This window comes from Anolis carolinensis, chromosome X, assembly GCF_035594765.1.
Source record: "Anolis carolinensis isolate JA03-04 chromosome X, rAnoCar3.1.pri, whole genome shotgun sequence".
Classification (NCBI taxonomy): domain Eukaryota; kingdom Metazoa; phylum Chordata; class Lepidosauria; order Squamata; family Dactyloidae; genus Anolis; species Anolis carolinensis.
The window spans coordinates 6,906,569-6,924,905 of record NC_085847.1 but is presented as its reverse complement, the minus strand read 5'-3'; the positions used below and the strand labels follow the sequence as shown (position 1 = coordinate 6,924,905).

At 43.4% G+C, this 18,337-nt stretch overlaps 1 protein-coding gene and 1 non-coding gene across 2 annotated transcripts; one reads left to right on the top strand and one right to left on the bottom strand.

Moving 5' to 3' along the window:
• Nucleotides 1-136: 136 nt before the first annotated feature.
• On the bottom strand, nucleotides 137-277 carry LOC134292928 (U4 spliceosomal RNA). The gene has a single exon (XR_010000037.1). It is a non-coding gene; the product is annotated as a U4 spliceosomal RNA (small nuclear RNA).
• Nucleotides 278-2,209: 1,932 nt separating this feature from the next.
• On the top strand, nucleotides 2,210-17,832 carry rab35 (RAB35, member RAS oncogene family). The gene is made up of 6 exons (XM_003225992.4): nucleotides 2,210-2,457; nucleotides 9,036-9,086; nucleotides 10,626-10,749; nucleotides 13,866-13,990; nucleotides 14,457-14,581; nucleotides 15,254-17,832. The coding sequence occupies exons 1-6, from the start codon at nucleotides 2,406-2,408 to the stop codon at nucleotides 15,380-15,382; spliced, it is 606 nt and encodes a 201-aa protein (XP_003226040.1). The 5' UTR covers nucleotides 2,210-2,405; the 3' UTR covers nucleotides 15,383-17,832.
• The last annotated feature ends 505 nt before the right edge of the window (nucleotides 17,833-18,337 follow it).

Genomic DNA, 18,337 nt, shown 5'->3' with positions numbered 1-18,337 from the left:
AGGGCTTTGATTGTGTTTTCATGCCTGACTGAAGGGAGTTGGACTAAATGCCCTTTGGAGGCCTCTTCTATTACTGTGCTAGGCAAGCTCTGCTGTAAAAGATTTGCATTCTGTCTTTTGATACTGTGAGATTCAGTCTCCGCAGAGACTGTCAAAAATTGCCAGTGCCGACTATATTTCAAGTCGTCATGGCGGGGTATTGGGAAAAGTTTTCAATTAGCAATAATCGCGCCTCGGATTAACCTCATTGGCTACGATACTGCCACTGCGCAAAGCTGGCGAGCAATGGCGAGGGCCTGGCATCCCCAGCTGCACAACCATGAAACAGCCTACTGCGAGCAGGACCAAAGCGAGGAACAGCATGGCCTCTCTTCATGTAGCAAAGAGCCCTTCACAGAATCCATGCTTTCCCTTGCATTCCCCAAGAAAGTAGAAAGGCTGGCAGGGAAAAATCTGCACTTGCCAAGATGATGTGCTGCTGAAAAGCCTTCTGGGCCGTTGCATGTAAATCAAGTGACGTCAAAAGAAGGAAGTCCTTGGCACTGCAGAGAGAAGGCAGCCAGGGGTGGTTCCTTGCCGTTTGACTCCTTGTCTTGCCAGGCTGTCCACAACCTCTGGGGTGGAGAAACACCTTGCTTGGGGAGGCACAATGATTGTGGCATCGGGATCAAGGATGAAGGCATGGGCCTGCCGCTCCCATCATCCCCAGCTTGCATGGCCCAGGAGGAGAAGCATAATGGGAGCTGAAATCCCACCTTCTCTGGAGGACTGTAGGGAAGCATAGTGTGAGGCAACCGTGCTTTGATCAGAGTGGCTGCAAGCACAGCAAAAAGAGAAAAGCCCGATCCCCCCACTAATCCCAGCAATTCTTTCGTTGACAATCCCGGCTAATCTATCTGTCAAACGGGTGTCCATTTATTCTTTGGCAGAGTTGACACAGATTTTTGTCTTAGGTTGGGTACTCCTATGTGGAGAGAAAAAGCAGGGTATAAATAAACATAATAACAATGTATTGGTAATTACCGTAATTATTAATACATTATTATTGTTAATAATAATATCATACCAGAAGAAGATAAGGTGAGTGAACAAAAAGTCTGTGTTTGGTGCAAGATTTTATATATACTTTTGTATTTTTATCTGTGTAATTTATTGCCTCTATTTTATGTTCATTTTTTTTTTTTACTTTCTTGCACCCTGCTCCAAGCCATCAGAAGAGGCGGGGAATAATAATTATTGTTATTGTAAAACATAGTCAATATTTGGCACCTCACGGCTTCATTTCAATTAAAACAACACACTTTTTGGGAATAATAAAAACCTCTTCACCAGATGCTCTAAATGTTATCCATTACGTACACACAGACAGGAAGAATAAACCTGGGTTAGCAATGGGATTTTAGACTGGAAAGTCAAGGCACAAATATATACATCAATCAGTGGCAAGTATATAATTTTTACAGATATCAATGGATCATTGGCCTTGACATTCTGGGTTATACGGCTGTTCGGAAGGGTCCTCAGATAACCCAGTTCAAAGCAGATATTGTGGATTGTCTGCCTTGATATTCTGGGGGCCCTTCGAGACAGGCCCTATATTCCAGGATCTGATCCCAGGTTTTCTGTTTATCCCAGATGATCTGGCAGTGCACACTCATATAATCCAATCTAGTATCAGATCCTAGGATAGGAGGCCTTTCCACACAGCCATATAACCAAGAATATCAAGGCAGAATAATAATAATAATAATAATAATAATAATAATAATAATAATACTTTCTATACCGCCCTATCTCCTCAATAACCCACAGTATCTGCTTTGAACTGGGATATCTTGAGTCCACACTACCATATATCCCAGTGCAAAGCAGATAATGTGGGATTTTCTTCAGTTGTGTGGAAGGGCCCTCAGATCACCCAGTCCAAAGCAGACCTTGTGGATTATGGGCCTTGATAGTCTGGGTGTGTGGAAGAGACTCGCCCACTGTCTCGCCGCCTCCTCCTCTTCCTCCTTCTAGGCCATTGCGCCTGCGCAGCAGGAGGAACCAGAAGTGGGCGTGACCCAACCAGCGCCATATTGAGCCAGGGAAGAGGAAGGAAGAAGATGGCAAAGGGGGCGGGGTGAGGCGGCAGGGCTGGGCCGCGCCTGCGCAGTGGAGCCCCTCTCGGCCGCTGGAGGGTGTTTTTTTTAATTTTCTTTCCAGCGGCTCGAGCAGCGCGCATGCGCTGTTGGGGCAGGAGGGAGTCTGGCCGCTGTTGTGAGCGCCGCCGCTGTTGCCGCTCCTCCTCCTCCTCCTCCTGTCAGTTCCGGCTGTTGGGCCTCGGAGCCGCCGCCTGAGGAGGTCTCTCGCTCTCCTTTCCCGCCCGTTCCCCCCCGTGGTCCTCCCCGTCGACGCCGCCGGCCATGGCCCGGGACTACGACCACCTCTTCAAGCTCCTCATTATCGGCGACAGCGGTGAGGCGAAGGGGGCGGGGCTTCCTGCAGGGGGGAGGGGGAGGGGAGGAGGAGACCCTCCGCTCTGAGGCGAGTTTAGGCGGGCCTCTTTCCCCGCCAAGCCCTGAGGGAAACGGGTTTGGCCCCTGAATAAGGAGCCCCTCCAAGCTGGGGCCCCTTCCACACCGCTGAATAAAACCCCAAATTATCGGCTTTGAACTGGGATATATGTCAGTGTGGACACAGATATCCAAGTTCAAAACAGATCTTGAGGGATTTTCTGCTTTGGGTTATATGACTGTGTGGACAGGGCCTTGAGGGGCCTTTGGGGAATCTCTTTCAAGCCAGGAAAGCGAGGGAGAAAGAAATCTAACCATAACAGATCTGTTTTTCCCTCTTCTGAAAGGAACTTCTTTCCTCAACCTAAGCCCCCCCCCCCTTTTCTTTTTTAATGGTTACTTGAACCTCCCTTTTTTGGAAGGGAAAATTGTGTATTATTATTATCATCATTTTGGAATATTTTGGATACTTGGGTAATAATATAATATATAATCATATATGGTAATAATAAGCTTTATTTATATCCCGCCCCCTCTCCTCAGAGGGACTCCGGGCGGCCGACAACAAAACAAACCAATACAATAAATAATACAACACAGGCAATAATTCCATATCAATTAATAAAACAAAATAGCACAGTAATGTAAACATAAATAAATAAACAATTCATAAGACTATAAGGCCCTCTAAAAGCAGCATATAATGCCATTTAAAACTATGATCAGAATATCCAGAATTATAAATTATAGTTCTGATAACCATTTAAAATCCTGTCTGATAGGATGGTTGATATTTTAGCCATTATTAAAAGCCTGCTTAAACAACTAGCTTAACCATTTCAGCTTTTCAGAATTTTAAATAAGGGAGGCTCAAAGCTGTAATCGGAATAGGTATTGTAGACCCCCCCCCCCCCTTTCAAACCAGGGAGGCAAACCAAATGATGTTGGACTTAACAAATCTCTTGCTGTTGGGCTGTAGGCTTGTAGGAGTTCCAGTCCTAGGGCTTCCAGAACCACTCCTGGTTGAAAACCATGGGTTCATGTTGTTTCATCCCTTCCCATTGGTTTTGTTTGCTAGGACTGAGAGGGTTACATCTCCCACAACTTCCCCAGTAGATATTGTACATTTATCGTGGGTATTTGTGAAATGTTGATACAAGTTGAGAGAGCCTTATCTGGAAATACAAAATGCTCCCAAATCTGAAATTGTCCCCTGAGGTAAGGGACCCTTTTGCTTTCTGATGTACACAAATGTGATGTTGCACACAAAATTATTTGAAATATTGTGTATAAAAATGGCCTTCAGGCTAGGTGTATCAGGTGTCTATGAAATGTCAATGAATTTCATGGTTTGACTTGGCCCCCATCTCCAAGAGATCTCATTCCAAAATCCAAGACATTTCAGATAAGCATGTCAGATAAGGTATACTGTAATAAGAATGGATAATGCGGGTTGTTTTCCAACCAGGGAGGGCCGACTGGATGGGGTGGGATTTCAGCTCCCAGAATTTATCATTCTTTCTGGTTTGGGGGAGTTCTGGTCCAAAAGCATCCAGGACTCACTCTTGTTTAAGAACCATGACTTGATGTTGTTGACCTGCAACTCTTCACAGCCATTCCCACTAGCTCTGCTGGCTAGGACCAGTGAGAGTTACCGTTTGATGATATTGGGAGCCCCACAACTTCAATTATATTTATAATATTTATTTATTTATTATTTTTATTTTCATTTTTTGCTTAAGTGTTCAACTTGGTTTATACATTTCTATCTCCTTTCTTCCACATCTTCTTATACTAAAAAGAAAGAGAGACCCTAACTCAGGGTGAGCATTATGTGGCCTTCCAGATGTTGCTGGACAGCAGCTCCTAACACTGACTGTTCTGGCTAGGACTAATGGGCAATGCAGTTCAACAACATCTGGATAGATCCCACTTTTGCACCTATCCAAAATATACTCCATGGTCTCATGCAAATATTTTCAGCATTCTTCAGGTAGCTTATTTTTTTGTATATTGTGTTTGTTTGGGTTTTTTTTTTGATCCCACCTTTCCTCCAAGGGCTCAAAATTCTCTCTCCATTTTTCCTCCCAAGGAGTCCTAGAAGTAGGTTAAAAAAAGCATAACTGGTCTGCCAGGCTTCATGGGTCAATGAAGTCTTTGAAGATCACAGTAGCTTTAATATTCTGAGTCCCACTGTTATAAGACATTGGCTTCCTTATCACATACTGTACATTATCTTGTAATCCTTGCAACATTGTAAGGTAGGCCAGTAGTATTATCCTCATCCTCAGAGAGAGACTTGTCTAATTCCTTGTGGCAACTTTGTTTTACAGGAGTCATTTCAACTGAGAGCTTTCTAAAGCATAATATGAGTGTTAAGCTGTTGCCACATAATGTTGACTTTATAAACAACGCTGAACACCGAGTATACATATATAGAATTAGGTCATTAGACACTATCCTATGCCAGATCCCCACATGTTCTTTATGTATGGCATTGTGAGTCTTTATGTCATACATATCTGCTTCTAGCCCCTCCGTACCATACCAAAGATTTCTGTTCTAGAACCCTGGCACGTGAGGACTGAAATCTGAAAAACTCTTAACAAATGTTTATAACCAACATTTTTAAGAAGCTTCCTAAACATGTTTCTAACATGCAGAATAGCAGCTGTATTTTGTCTGCTATGGTTAGGTATCAGAAAAACGTTGGACCTAAGATTGATGAGGCCTGAGAGAGACCTAAATCCATTTGTTAGTTGCAACTAGAGCAGAGCCACCAAATCAGTGGAAGTTACATAAGGGCTGACTTCCCAGTTTTCCATCCATTCAATGGGTCTACTGTAGTTGGAAGTAAGAATTGGATTTTGGCCAGACCCTTTCTGCTGCAGTGCCCACTGTGTGCCCTTTTAGCCAATTGGCATACTCCTCAAGCTTGTTGTGGGAATAAAATGGGTTAGGACTTCTGTGTATGTCACCACAAACTATCTGGTGGAAGGGGTGGGACACCCTTGTGACTGATGGTTAATAAACAGACTATGCAATATATCAGTAAGTATATATACTAAGATGCTGTGGCAGATTACTCTGAAATGCCATATAAATAAGAGACAACAGAATAGCTGAAAATGAAACAGTTAACATGTAAATATATTTTATTTCATCTCCATGGCCACTAAACACACACTTAAAGGCTAGAGTCTTGTTTGTATTGTCACTAACATTTTTGCAACAGTTTTAATATATACGTATGGTACTTTGAAGAATGCTATAACAGAAGAGGATCGCTTTCTGTCCAAGTCAACTTATAATTTAAATGTTGTCTTAGAAAAGGAGGAGGATGAGCAACAAAGGATGAGTACACAGTACAGTTAAACACTATTTCCTGCTTTTCATCCTAAGGAGCTTAGACCAGTGCCTTGTGTTCACAACAGTCTTGCATTGTAGGATAAGCTAAGAGGCAGTCAATAGACTAAAAGGGTTCCAAATCACTCGTAATTTAAGGAAGAGTCTCTAAGAGCCCTTCCACATACAGTAGTTGATTTAAAAGAACTAGCCTTGGACATGAGGAAAGAGGCAATCACAAATAGAGGTGTGAAGGTTTGTTGATCATCCTATAAGAATGTAGAGTAGTTTAAAATCTGTTAATTAAAACCAATTCTTTGTTCCCAGAGCGAATACTTGGAAGAGCTTCCCTTTGGTGTCTAGTCTTATTAAGTTGCGTAAACCCAAGGGCAGAACCTGGATCATTTCTTTTTTATATGCAGTTCATAAAGGTCGTTAGAAAGCATAAGGAGTTTCATTTTAGCATAATAGCCAAGTGTGAACCAGGAAGTCCTTGCTTTAAATGTCACTTTGATCACAAACTCACTAAAAAGTCTAAATCAAGTTGTTACTCTCTCCGCCCCACTTCTCTGCAGTACAGGTCCAATTTACATTATTGTGGTAAATATTACGATAATATCTATACAATAGTTAGAGTGCATCCTACCAATGGAAGCCTGTTGCTCTTGGCATACAATGCCTTCCTTCTCAGTCTAGTGTTTTTCAGCTTAAAAATGGGCAGTTTTTGATGATGCAAGGAAGCAGCTGATGTAATGATTTCTCAGTCCCACCATGTATTCTATGGAAAGCAAATTGGAACATGTTTTAGAAGAGCAATATATATATATGCATCAGAAGAACTACCATCTCCATACTGTGTGGAAAGTCCCTTGGTCTGTAGGTCTCAGTCATTCATTGTGAGTCACAATGGAGGGGCAGAAGGGTTGCAGTTTGCTTGTAAATGCAGATTTGGGTGACCTGGTTCAGGCCTAGTAAAGGGCTTGGGTTTCATTCTTTTGTTCATAAAGGGGCCTGTTGTAGTGAACAATGTGTGTGTGTTTCTGTTATTCAATGGAAATCACCGCTGTGTGCTATTGTAACAAGGTCTGGACATGGAAAAGTAATGTGAGTTTTCATTCCTGTCCATAAAATTAGAATACTCTAAATACTTGCCAGACAGCAGTCTGTGAAAGACTGGGAAGCCTTAAGAATTCTATCTCTTGGGATCAGGGAATAGTTTCTTTGTTACATATGGCAGGCATAAGCAAACCAGTGCTGTCCACAACACCCATAGTCTCTGATGTTTGGGCATCCTGCTAGGGTACCAGATCTGTAGCCATTTTAGGGATGCATGAAGAGATTTTCGTACAACTTTTCATAGTGTGGTCTTCTTCAGATGGAGTAGTTGGGCTACAACTCATTTCTCTTATCACAACCAAACAGTATGGCCACTTTTGGCTGGAAGCGATGGAGGTTATAGAATATATAGTCCCTATATCTGAGACAGGTAAAACTATCATAATAGGGTTTTTGGAAAGTCTGTTGGGAGGATTGATTATTAAGTATTAACCATTTTTGTTCTGTTTCGGGGAACCCTGTGGCTAAGATGAGTTGGCCAAACTGCACCAATCCCCCCCACTACCACCAAAGAAGAGGCTGATCTTTTTGCTAGCTATTCATCCACACAATCTTATTACATCTGCCAGTACCTTTTCTTGTTCAGGAAAGGCCCCTAACCATTTGTTTCTCTGGTGTGGAGCTTCCCACATAACACACTGCATGTCCTTCTGTAAAGAAGGGCTGTGGCTAGTATGCAAGAGGCAGTGCTCAGTGGGTGTAGCTAAAGGGAGGGCAGGGAGGCAGACCATGAGTGGCATTTTTTTACATCACTGCTTGGTTGCATTTCTTAAAAACCCAGAAGATCCTCTGCCACCCTTCCAGGCCCTTTGGCATGTGGGCTTGCCTCTGTGCCTCTCAGACATTCCCAGTGCCAGTTGCGACACGCTGCTGACACTCCTTTCCAGCTTAATGCAGGGGAGGGAGGCAGATGTGCTGGATTGTATCCCGTACCTGAACAACCTTCTGGGTTTTTGAGCACCTGCTGTGCCTAGAGATGGAATAAGCCCCCTTGCCCATTTCAGTTAGGAGGTGGAAATGTGTGGCTTGTTGGGGGGGGGGGGGGGGGGCAGGGTGGATGTCTGCTAGGTGCCAAAGCAGAACAGGTCCCTGTGTTTCTCTTAGGAGGTTGAAGCTGCTTTTCTGGATGCTGAAGCAACACCATGCATCTGCTGGATTTTTATTGGATAGCATTTTGTGCTTGTTTTACTTGTGGGTGTTTGTTTCTGCTTCTAGGAGTGCAGGGAAACATTGGTCCGTTATTGTTAACTCAGACAGGCAGCAGGCATTCAAAAACACAGGCTGGCATCATTGAAATTACTTGCTTCCTGGGTCTTTTTAAACAAATGATGCCAGGACTGGAACATGGAAGCTTTTGCATACAAATGCATGGGCTCATCACTGAATATAATCACAGGATAGCGATATGAAACGAAGCTGTGAAAAAATACAGTGTTAATCTATATTTGCAGCTCAGTCTCCCTTTAAAATATATTGGTCCCTTTGTGGTGACTGGACCCATTTGGAATTTTGTGAGAGTGTCATAGATACAGTCACAAAGCAGCTGCTATGTAAGAGTGGCCTTACCCATCTGCTAGAGGGCTATTATGATATAAATCGTCAGTTGGAAAAATTAAAAAAACTAAATAGTAAAGTGTTGAATTAAAAGGAAAGTAACATACCCCAAAACATAAAACTGCAGCTAGGCTTGAGTTTCAAAACATAAACTCTGTCTTTTGATCCCACTGAAAGCAAAGTAATGTGGCTCAGAGACATGTGACTGAGTCTGAGATGCCAAATTACATAGATGCCCATTTCACAGAAAGCAAGCTGGCGTTGTGCAAAGAAACATGTACAATATGGTGCTGGATATCGAGCTTGCTGGAAAATTGGGACTGGGGGGCAAATCTGCAGAAACCTACCTGTTTTGCACATATTCCCAAATGGGCACTTACGGAGCTATTTCATAAACTGTAAAAGGAGCAGGGGAAAGAGTGCATACCGAATATGCACCCCAGAATAGCCATGGCATTTTATTTTTCAATCCTATCTGCTTCTGATTTGGTATCTTACTGGATTATTTTTTCCTTTATCTTTCAGGTGTTGGCAAGAGCAGTTTGCTGTTACGTTTTGCCGACAACACTTTCTCAGGTGAGGTGGCCAAGTGTTTTCACTTGGGGAGTTAATACTCCTCAACCAATTCCCTAAGGGAAGAGAAGGGGCTGAGAATGTCACTCCTCCCTGTGGACAGTGAATGGTGCAAGGCAAGAGTGCCTTCCTGTCCCCACAGCATTCCTCTTTTTATTTATATCTTGCCTTTCCCTAAAAGAGCCTAGAATGGTTATCAACCTACAAAGAAGCAACCCACTTAATATCATGATTCTAAATCACATCTTCTGGAAAAAAAGAGTAGTAAGTAAGAATATCCATTTTACATTCATATTTGTATAGGTTGTTAACCACCCACATTGAACTAAAATAGGAATAAAGAAGCTTTACTGAGGTCCATGAGAGAATAGACAGGGTCTTCCTGATTGCAGACTTTTTTTCCTCTCAAAACCCAGGCATGGTGTGGTGCTTGGAGGAGGGGGGTAGCTGGAATGAGAGAAGATGGGACAGATAGCTACTTTCATGTACACATCATTTTACAGTTCTCTGTTAGTTCCCAAAACTCTGAATGGCCCAGGACATTTGGAACATGATGAATTGTACATCTGAAATGAATTAAGCAACACATGGTGAACCATTCCATTCTTCTCAATTCTTGGATGTTATGGTTTGAGGCCTTTTACAGAGTGTTTATACAATGGGCTTACATTCAGATTTGCATACTTACCATCTCCCTATTATATGCGTATGGTACGCCCTCCCAAATGATGTCAGGCAGGCTCCCCGCCTCCTATCTTTCCGTAGAAAAGTTGTGGGACCAGGCCTTCGAACAATAATAGCAGCATCAATTACTACTAGGGGCAGGCAGGCAGGCTAGTAGGCTAGTAGGGTGTATCTAGACGCTGTTTTATGTTTTAATATGTTAATGGTTTTAAATTGTATTTATATGTTTATTGTTTTTATTTTATGTTTTTATTTGCTTTGTATAATGAGACATTGAATTTTTGCCTAAATGTATGTTGTATGCCGCTCTGAGTCCCCTATGGGGTGAGAAGAGCAGGATAGAAATGAAGTTAATAATAATAATAATAATAATAATAATAATACACACTTTAGAACTCAATGCCAGACCCAGTTTTTTAGACTTGAAATGCACCAATTGTATATTTATGTGTATATTTTTATGAATGCTTATTGTATTTAATTTTAATTGATTGAATGTTCTGTATTATTTTTATATATGTTTTTCTATTGTAAGCCACCCTGAGTCCCCTATTGGGTGAGAAGGGCGAGATACAAGTACTGTAATAAATAAATAATAAATAATTATGTGTCTTCAGTCCCTGTTCCTGAAAAATCCAAAGTTTGTGTTCATTGTTAGGAGTCCTAGGGTTAAAGTTTTGAGAGGTTTACTGATGATGAAACATTGATAGGTGAACAGCAAATGTTCTTACATTGCTGGCAGAGCGCTCTTCTTAGTCAGTACCGCAAACACAGTGGTATTTAGAAAGTAGTACTCTTTCTTAGGTGGAATGACTTGTCACTTTGACCATGACTGTTGTGTGCTGTTTCTTTCGGCAGGCAGCTATATTACCACAATTGGAGTAGACTTCAAAATCCGGACAGTTGAGATCAATGGAGAAAAGGTCAAGCTACAGATCTGGGACACTGCAGGGCAGGAACGTTTCCGAACCATCACATCAACGTGAGTCTTTTCTAATAGGACTGTCTTCTGATTAAAAAGATTTGATTGCATTAAGTGCTTTTACTGAATAATTGCTTGAAAAGGTTTACATGTAAAGATAAATACCTTTCTAGGGTTGTAACAGAATCTCAGAATTTGAAACTTAAAAATAGTTGTTACACAATACTCCTGCTGAGATTGGCTCCTAGAGCATTTTGCAATAATAATGTATATAAATGCAGAAAATATTGGTATTACCGATACACGGAGGGGTTTATGTCTGTCTTTTCTGGGTTTTGATGCAGTGGCCAAGCTTACAGGCTATTCCTTTTGTAGGGTAAGTGGACTCATGCTGATGGTAAAGATGATAACAACAGAAACATCCCTTTTTGTAATTTATTAGAAGGAAAGCACAACTTATTAAACCAGGATAGCCTCCAAAATTGGTATCTACCATTAGCAGTCAAGATCTGTTACAACTGATGCATAAGTTACTCACTTGTAGTTTTACTTGGTCTATCAGCTCAATCCTACTTCATTTCAAAAAACAGACAAAGGTATGTTCAGGATGGTATGGTGGACTTATATGATTAATGAGTGTAGTGGTGATATTACTGTTGTTGCAGTGATTAATGACTTTGACATACATGAGGTTAGAACAGTGGTTCTCAACCACTGACCCTCCAGATATTATGGAAATGCTGGTCTATAACCATAATAAATATTGTTATTGTTGATGATGATGTTTTGGACTCCTGAAATTGAAGAGCTTTGTCTATACTTGCTTTGGACCTCTGGGAATTGAACCCCAAAACACCTGGAGGACTGATGGTTTAGAACCATTGCATTGGAAGATCTTTGCTTCCTTTGTAGCTCCTTGATTCCACATGATCCGGCGTTGAAGTAGAAGTTGGGCTGACGCCCAGTAGGAGGGTCAGGTCTTTGTTGGTCTCAGCTCTGCTTTCACACAGAGAGGCACATGAATAACTCTCTAACGCAAGCATACTTCCTTTTTGAGGATGTCGTCATAGTGTGCTGATCAAGCTTCTTCAGAGGGAAGAAATGCAAATAGATTGTTGCTGGAAACAAGGAGGAACCTCACAAATAGAACTTGGGCAGCTTGACTCGTTAATCTTTCATTCATGGGAATTTGCCTGCCTCTTTTTGAGTCTTTCAGGATTTTTTTAAGGAAACCATGACAGTTAGTGGTATAAAACCATTATTTTGTTAGTGCAACCTGTACATAAGATAGAGCAGCCTGAATTATTGCCCTTTCACACCATACAGTTATAGTGCTCTGATTTGTGATTTAGGAAAGCATGTTTAGAATTCTCAGCCAGATGGCTCTAAGGTCTCCGTAGGATGGAACTAAGGCAATCAGAGTGAAATACTTGCTGTAATAATACACTACCAAAAAGGAAAAATCCAGGTTTCTATTGTTAGGTTGATCCCATACCTGTTGCTTTTCAAGGTAAACAAGGGAAAGGGTACTATTAGCACATTAATTAGTTTACAAGCAAAGTTTTCAGATACAATTCAGGCTATCTGCTTCCTCTCAAGAACAGATGCATACCTGTTTTTCATAACTAAATATTCTGAATACAGGACTAAGATTTGTATCTGGAGGGAGGACTACTCCCCAGAAGGGAAGCTGCTCTGTTTGGTTTGGGTTTACAAAATGAGCAAGTTTCTGAGAAGAGCTAAAGATGTGCTCCAGGGCTCCTTTCTGCAATTCTGTTCTGCTGCAGGAAATGCATGAAGGGCTAGCAGTGAGCTCACAGCTTGAACCAGCCCCCTGACTTCCTATTCCAAGGCATATCCTCTGCAGGTTGTATGGGGGGGTGGGGGGGGGGAGAGAGAGCAGCGTCAGGCAGGAAGCGATATGAGGACACAACAGCCTGCCGAATCTCTGGCCTCGAGGGGGTTTGGGTCAGTGGCTGCCTGCCTCCTTGTGCTGTGTCAGCAGGGCTTTTCCTTTGTCGCTTTGTGTGTGTCAGTGTCACACGCACCAGTTAGGGCTGACTCCAGGTCCTGTTGGTTTTAACATCGTTTCTGCTGGGGAATACCCGGAAAAGAGATTTCTGCTGTAAACAAGAAAAGCTAACACAACACCTTTACCACTAATCCATGCTGTAAATGAAGAGCTACACCCAGGACTGGGGCGTGCACTGAAGTTCCTTCTCTTCACTGTTTGTATGTAGCTTGCAAGTTCTTTCAAGCACGTTGTGTCTACACCTGCTTATGGAACTTGGTAAAGCACCAGGGCACAGTAGGAGCTGTTCATAGAGACTTGATTTCAACCTTCAGTATGTCTTGATCCAGTGTGTGCTGTACTTGTATATTTTTGTAAAAGTACACCTCCACACAGAAGTATTATGATAAGTTGCAGAACTCTTTTTAAGTGCTCTGTCCACATAGTTTGTTTTACCAGCATCTGCAGTACCTTTCTGCTCCCTGCTGGTGCTATCCAGGTAATTCATCCTTTGGACCTGGCTGTCTCCGTACTGTTAGGTTTCTCCTATGTCTTCCAGTAAGATTGCCTGCCTCAGTATAGTTGGTGCCAAGTAATGCTTGCTATCCTGCCGGCATTGTTACCTTGATAATATCTTCCCTCTTTCTCGCTTGCATGTCTGACTGTCTCAAGCTAACAATGACAGCAGTTGCCCATGGCTCACAAAGTCTTCTCCATGGTAATGTGGTATTTTGAACCTGCCAGTGCTGCATCCCACAGATCCGTTTCCATTTCCTGCATCATGTCCTTCCCCCACAGTGTTCATGCGCAGAAGGAAGAGCAGGCAGCTTTTCTCTGCCACCTGATTTTGTCACATTCCCTAGTCCCAGTTCTTGCCCTTCTGCCGTTTTTGTTCACTCTTTCCAAGCAGGTGCAGGCTACTCCAAGCCTTCTCCGGTCTTGGAACTCTATTCCACATGCCCAGGACAGAAGCTAAATTCTCAGTTGTTCTGTCCTTGCCAGATTGCTTTTGAAATCAAGTTCTTCTCTAATGCCTTGTAATCCATTTGAGCTGTTTTGAGAACATCTTGTAGGAAAGCAGGCTATGGATTTGAATAAAAAAATATGCATCGACATGGAACTGAATTTTGAAATATGCATGGATATCTCTCCTTTTGACCCTCAGGTACTACAGAGGAACACATGGGGTCATTGTGGTTTATGATGTCACAAGCGCCGAGTCCTTTGTGAACGTCAAGCGGTGGTTGCATGAAATCAACCAGAACTGTGATGATGTTTGCCGGATATTAGGTAAGTTGCTTGACTCAAGTAGCCTTTCACAGCAGCAAGACCCAAGAGTGTTACATGTGTAGAGGGAAAAATCCACCATCTACTCTCTGTTTAATGCTGAATTTTCTGCATTTGCACCTTACGAAGCAGGGGTGGATGCTCTGACATTTGTCAACCTCATGTAAATAGTGTTTAATCCTAATTTTGTCCAGAAACTAACTTCTTGTTTCTTCTCGCACACATACACATCTTTGGAAATCTTTTGGGTCATGTCAGTGCGTCTGACCAATAGCCAGTTCATAGCTCTGCATTTATCCCATGAGAGTTGATGGGAGAAAAGTAGTGAAGACTGAGTTGTGAATCACATTCAATTTCTGCATTTCATACTAGGCATGACAAATGTGTCATGTGGTGATTTTGTGGATTGGGCTTCCAAAGAGTGCAGTGGTGTCTTTTTATTTTATTTTATTTTTTCCATTTCTTGTAGTTGGTAATAAGAATGATGATCCTGAACGGAAAGTGGTGGAGACAGAAGACGCGTATAAATTTGCTGGGCAGATGGGGATCCAACTGTTTGAGACCAGCGCTAAAGAGAACATTAATGTGGAAGAGGTAATTAGCATGGGGGGTGGAGGAGGCAGGAGCTACATATCTTCCTTGAAGGACAGCTCACTGGTGGCCTCTTGCATCTGTCTTGTCCATGTTCTTGAGCACAGGGGCTCTGCAAGAGGCCCCTCACTCTGCCTGCAAGCAAAAAGAAACAGCGCGGGTTTAGGAGGCTGGGTGAGGGAATCCTTTGTGGGTGTGGAAATGCCCCACAATAAAGGCTAGTTCCAAAGCACCTCTGGATCAGAGTTATTGAAGGTGATTTCCTTATGACCAAGAGTTTGTTTTTGTTGCTTGCCTTCCAGTTGTTTCTGACTAAGGGCAACCTTATTCCAGGGTTTTCGCAGCAATATTAGTCCAGAGAGGGTTTCCTTTGCCTTCACCTGAGAGATTGTGACTTGACCATGGTCACCCAGTAGACTGGCTAAGCAGGGATTCAAACATTTGTCTCATCGAGTCTTCATTCAGCATTATAACCATGACACGCTAGATTAGGGTAAAATGTTGGCAAAGTTCATATGAGGGAGGAGGAATTGTGATGGGAGGCAACATAGTATACACACACAGGGCTCATGCTAGTGGCACTGAACCGTATCTGGGGACTGAGTCTTTGTGGTGTGGTGCAAGGAACCTTTGCTGGCCTCGGGCCTGATGCCTCTCTGCTATTTTATCTCACAGATGTTCAACTGCATCACAGAGTTGGTTCTGCGAGCCAAGAAAGACAACTTAGCAAAGCAGCAGCAGCAGCAACAGAATGACGTGGTGAAGCTAACAAAGAACAGTAAACGGAAGAAGCGATGCTGCTAATGCTCTTTCACCTGCGGCAGAGACTGGGCGTGCGGACAGCTCGGCCCTTCCAACCAGGTGCAAGCGATTCCACTGAGCTCTGCCCTGGGAGAACTGATGGGGTTTTTCTCCTCACTCTGTGCCGTTATTTAAATGAGTTCTCCCCCACATTTTCGGTCAGGAGGCACCCTTACCACAATAGTGCCAAGAAGGTCTTGGATGGAGGGAGTTCTGCCCTTCTCTCCTCCCGACTCTTTTTTCAAGAGCATCTTGGAGACAAAATGTGACTTTGCCTACCAAGGGGACTTTTGAGCCTAAGAGTTTGTACATAATGTATATTTGCTTTAACCAGCTGCGCCTCCCCCATGTCACTTCAGCTTTTGCCTTCTTAACGTCAACCGATCATGAGTTGTTCAGAATTCATCTTTTACTTCTTTTTCCCTCCAAAGATATAAAATACCCCAGTGCCCTCAAATTGGGTTCTTTGCCGGCATCGACTGGTCTTCAGCTTTTCTTTTAGCCTTGAAGTTTGGAGCGGGGTCTTAGATGTTTTCAAGCTTTCAGTTGCATTGAAGTCCTCCCCCCCCCCCAGCCAATTCTGGAATTGCCCATGTTGTTGAGACTTTTGTCAGTTGCTGTGCTCTCCTCTCCCATCTTACTGGAAGTGACAAAATCAATGCGTAGTGTCATGGAAACAAAACTTTCTGAGGTATATTGAGACTCAAGCTGGAAAGGGCTTTTTCCTTTGGTGATATTACTCTGCTAGCAAGAGCTGCAGAAGTATAGGACTGTCAAAAACTCTTTCTCTTCTGCCCCCACCCCTCCAACGATAATTCTGTACCCAGGTGTAACATGGATTTAGAACTGTGGTTCTAATGGGGAAAGTCTATGGTGGTTTTTGCCATAGCTGTTTTCCTTAAGAGCTGAAAGCTCTCAGCTTATATCAAATAACTTGAGAGGCTCTGAGTTAGTAACTGGAAATCCTTAGGTGTGCCACTCTGTCCTAGCTTGGCCAGAAGTGAGTGGGGATTTCTGTGGATGACCCAAGAGTTTTGTAGGGAAAATAACTCAGCCCCTCAGCCATTGACTCACCTAGTGTTTGAAGATTGAGAGCACACGCTCTCCAGGCCAAAACAATTCCCCCCCCCCCTCCAATCTAAAAATGACCCTGCTTGTGTTAACAGGATACTCTTCACAGTCAGTGACCCTTTGGACTTGGAGTCGTACAAGAAGGGGTAAGCTGAAAACCCGTATTTATTGTTTTGCTTGCCTTTAAGAACAAACCTTAAGTAGTGCAAGCTGTTCTCATACAATCACATGGCAGGTGTTCTGCCTGCCAGCTTGTTCTCTCAGACAGTGGCTGGCATCCTGTTAGTGGCATATGCAGACGTTGGTCAAAGTTATTCCTGCGTATGTCCTTTTTTGGGGGTGTTGCAGAGGTTTGTATTCCCTTCCTCCCTGCACAACAACCAAAGCCCCCCTCCAAACTTACTGTACAGCCATTGTATCTCTGCTCCCACGGCTGTTCCATGCCCAATGGAGAGTAGGATGGTCAGGGAAGTGTCTGGCTATGTCCTGGTAGCCAGATGTGAAATGATTCCTTCATGGATTGAGTCTTCTGGGAAATCCAAGCTGATCACAGCAGGCAATGTGATTATTCTGCACCTGGTTCTCAGGACATAGCCAACTCCTTCTTTACCAGATGCAGGATGGCTGTGGGACACCACAGTGTCTCTATGGTAAGCCTGGGGGTTCTTGAATGGCCCACTGGAGTGTAGTTCTGCATCTGCAGCTACTGCACTACATGGAGCTTTACAGGCTTCTGGCCCATGAATGTGTTGAATTTCAGTGGACAGTGTTTTCCAAAACCTCCATCGCAGCGACTCCTCTTCCACAGCCAACCTCTGTGTGCATCTCTTGTCAAGTGGCTTCTCATTCAAGAATAGGAAGGTGAATGGAGCGATCCCTTCAGGAGAAGGAGTCTGTAGAAACGATGGATGGATATTAATGATTTGAAGCAATGTTAGAGCCCCACGGGTGAGGGAATTCTCATAGTCTCTTAGAGCAGGGAGCAAGGGTGTGATTGTTGCCAGTTCAGCAGTTCGGTGTCCGATTTCCAAAGCGTGGGGAGGTTTTCCCCCCAAGGCCTCCATTCGCAGCACCTCCCTTGCTCTCGTCCTGGCTCCGTGCCGCTGCTGGACCGTTTCTTGTCAATGGAGGCTCTGCCCCGGGGGTTCCTTGGTGGGCCGTGTCAGTGGAAGGTGCCTGTGGAGTATTTGCGGAAGGGGTGGGGTGGGGTGGGGGTGGCGTGGGCGAGCGGGGCGGTGTGGCGTCTTTAGCGGTGCTGATGTCAAGCGGTGGAATGTCTAACTGGTTTGCTAGGATGATTTCTGTATATTGAAACTTTCTAATTATGCTTTTTAAATAACTTTAAAAAACTAAAAATAAAGGTGCCAAGCTGCCAAATCTTCCTCCATGGCTCTGGCGGTTGCTTTTGCTCGGGTTTGGGTGCAAGTGACATGCCACTGCTTTAGGCCAGCATCCTGTTCATGATATATGGAGGCCTAAATCCAAAATAACTCCCACTTCTGTCTTTTTTGTTTTTGGTCATTGCGGAGGTTGGTATACTCTTCCTCCCTTTTGCAATATCATTTCTTGAGACGTCAAGAGGAGCCCAGCAGATTTGAACTAATTGTATATGGGGACATAGCCAGATACTTCTCTGATCCTCCTCTGATCTACATCAGACAGATTGTACATAAGGCAGGGAGCTGCAGCTGCTAAATGGTGAGTCTGGGTTGGGATTGAGCAATGTCGTGAGTTTTAATACTATTATATAAGAGCCAGCATGTGGTTTAATAGTGTTTTAAATGCTGGCCTAGGACTCTGGAGACTGAGGTTTAAATTCCCCTTCTTCAATGGAAAACCCACTGGGTGACCTTGGTCCAGTCACCCTTTTTTCGCCTCAGAGGAAGG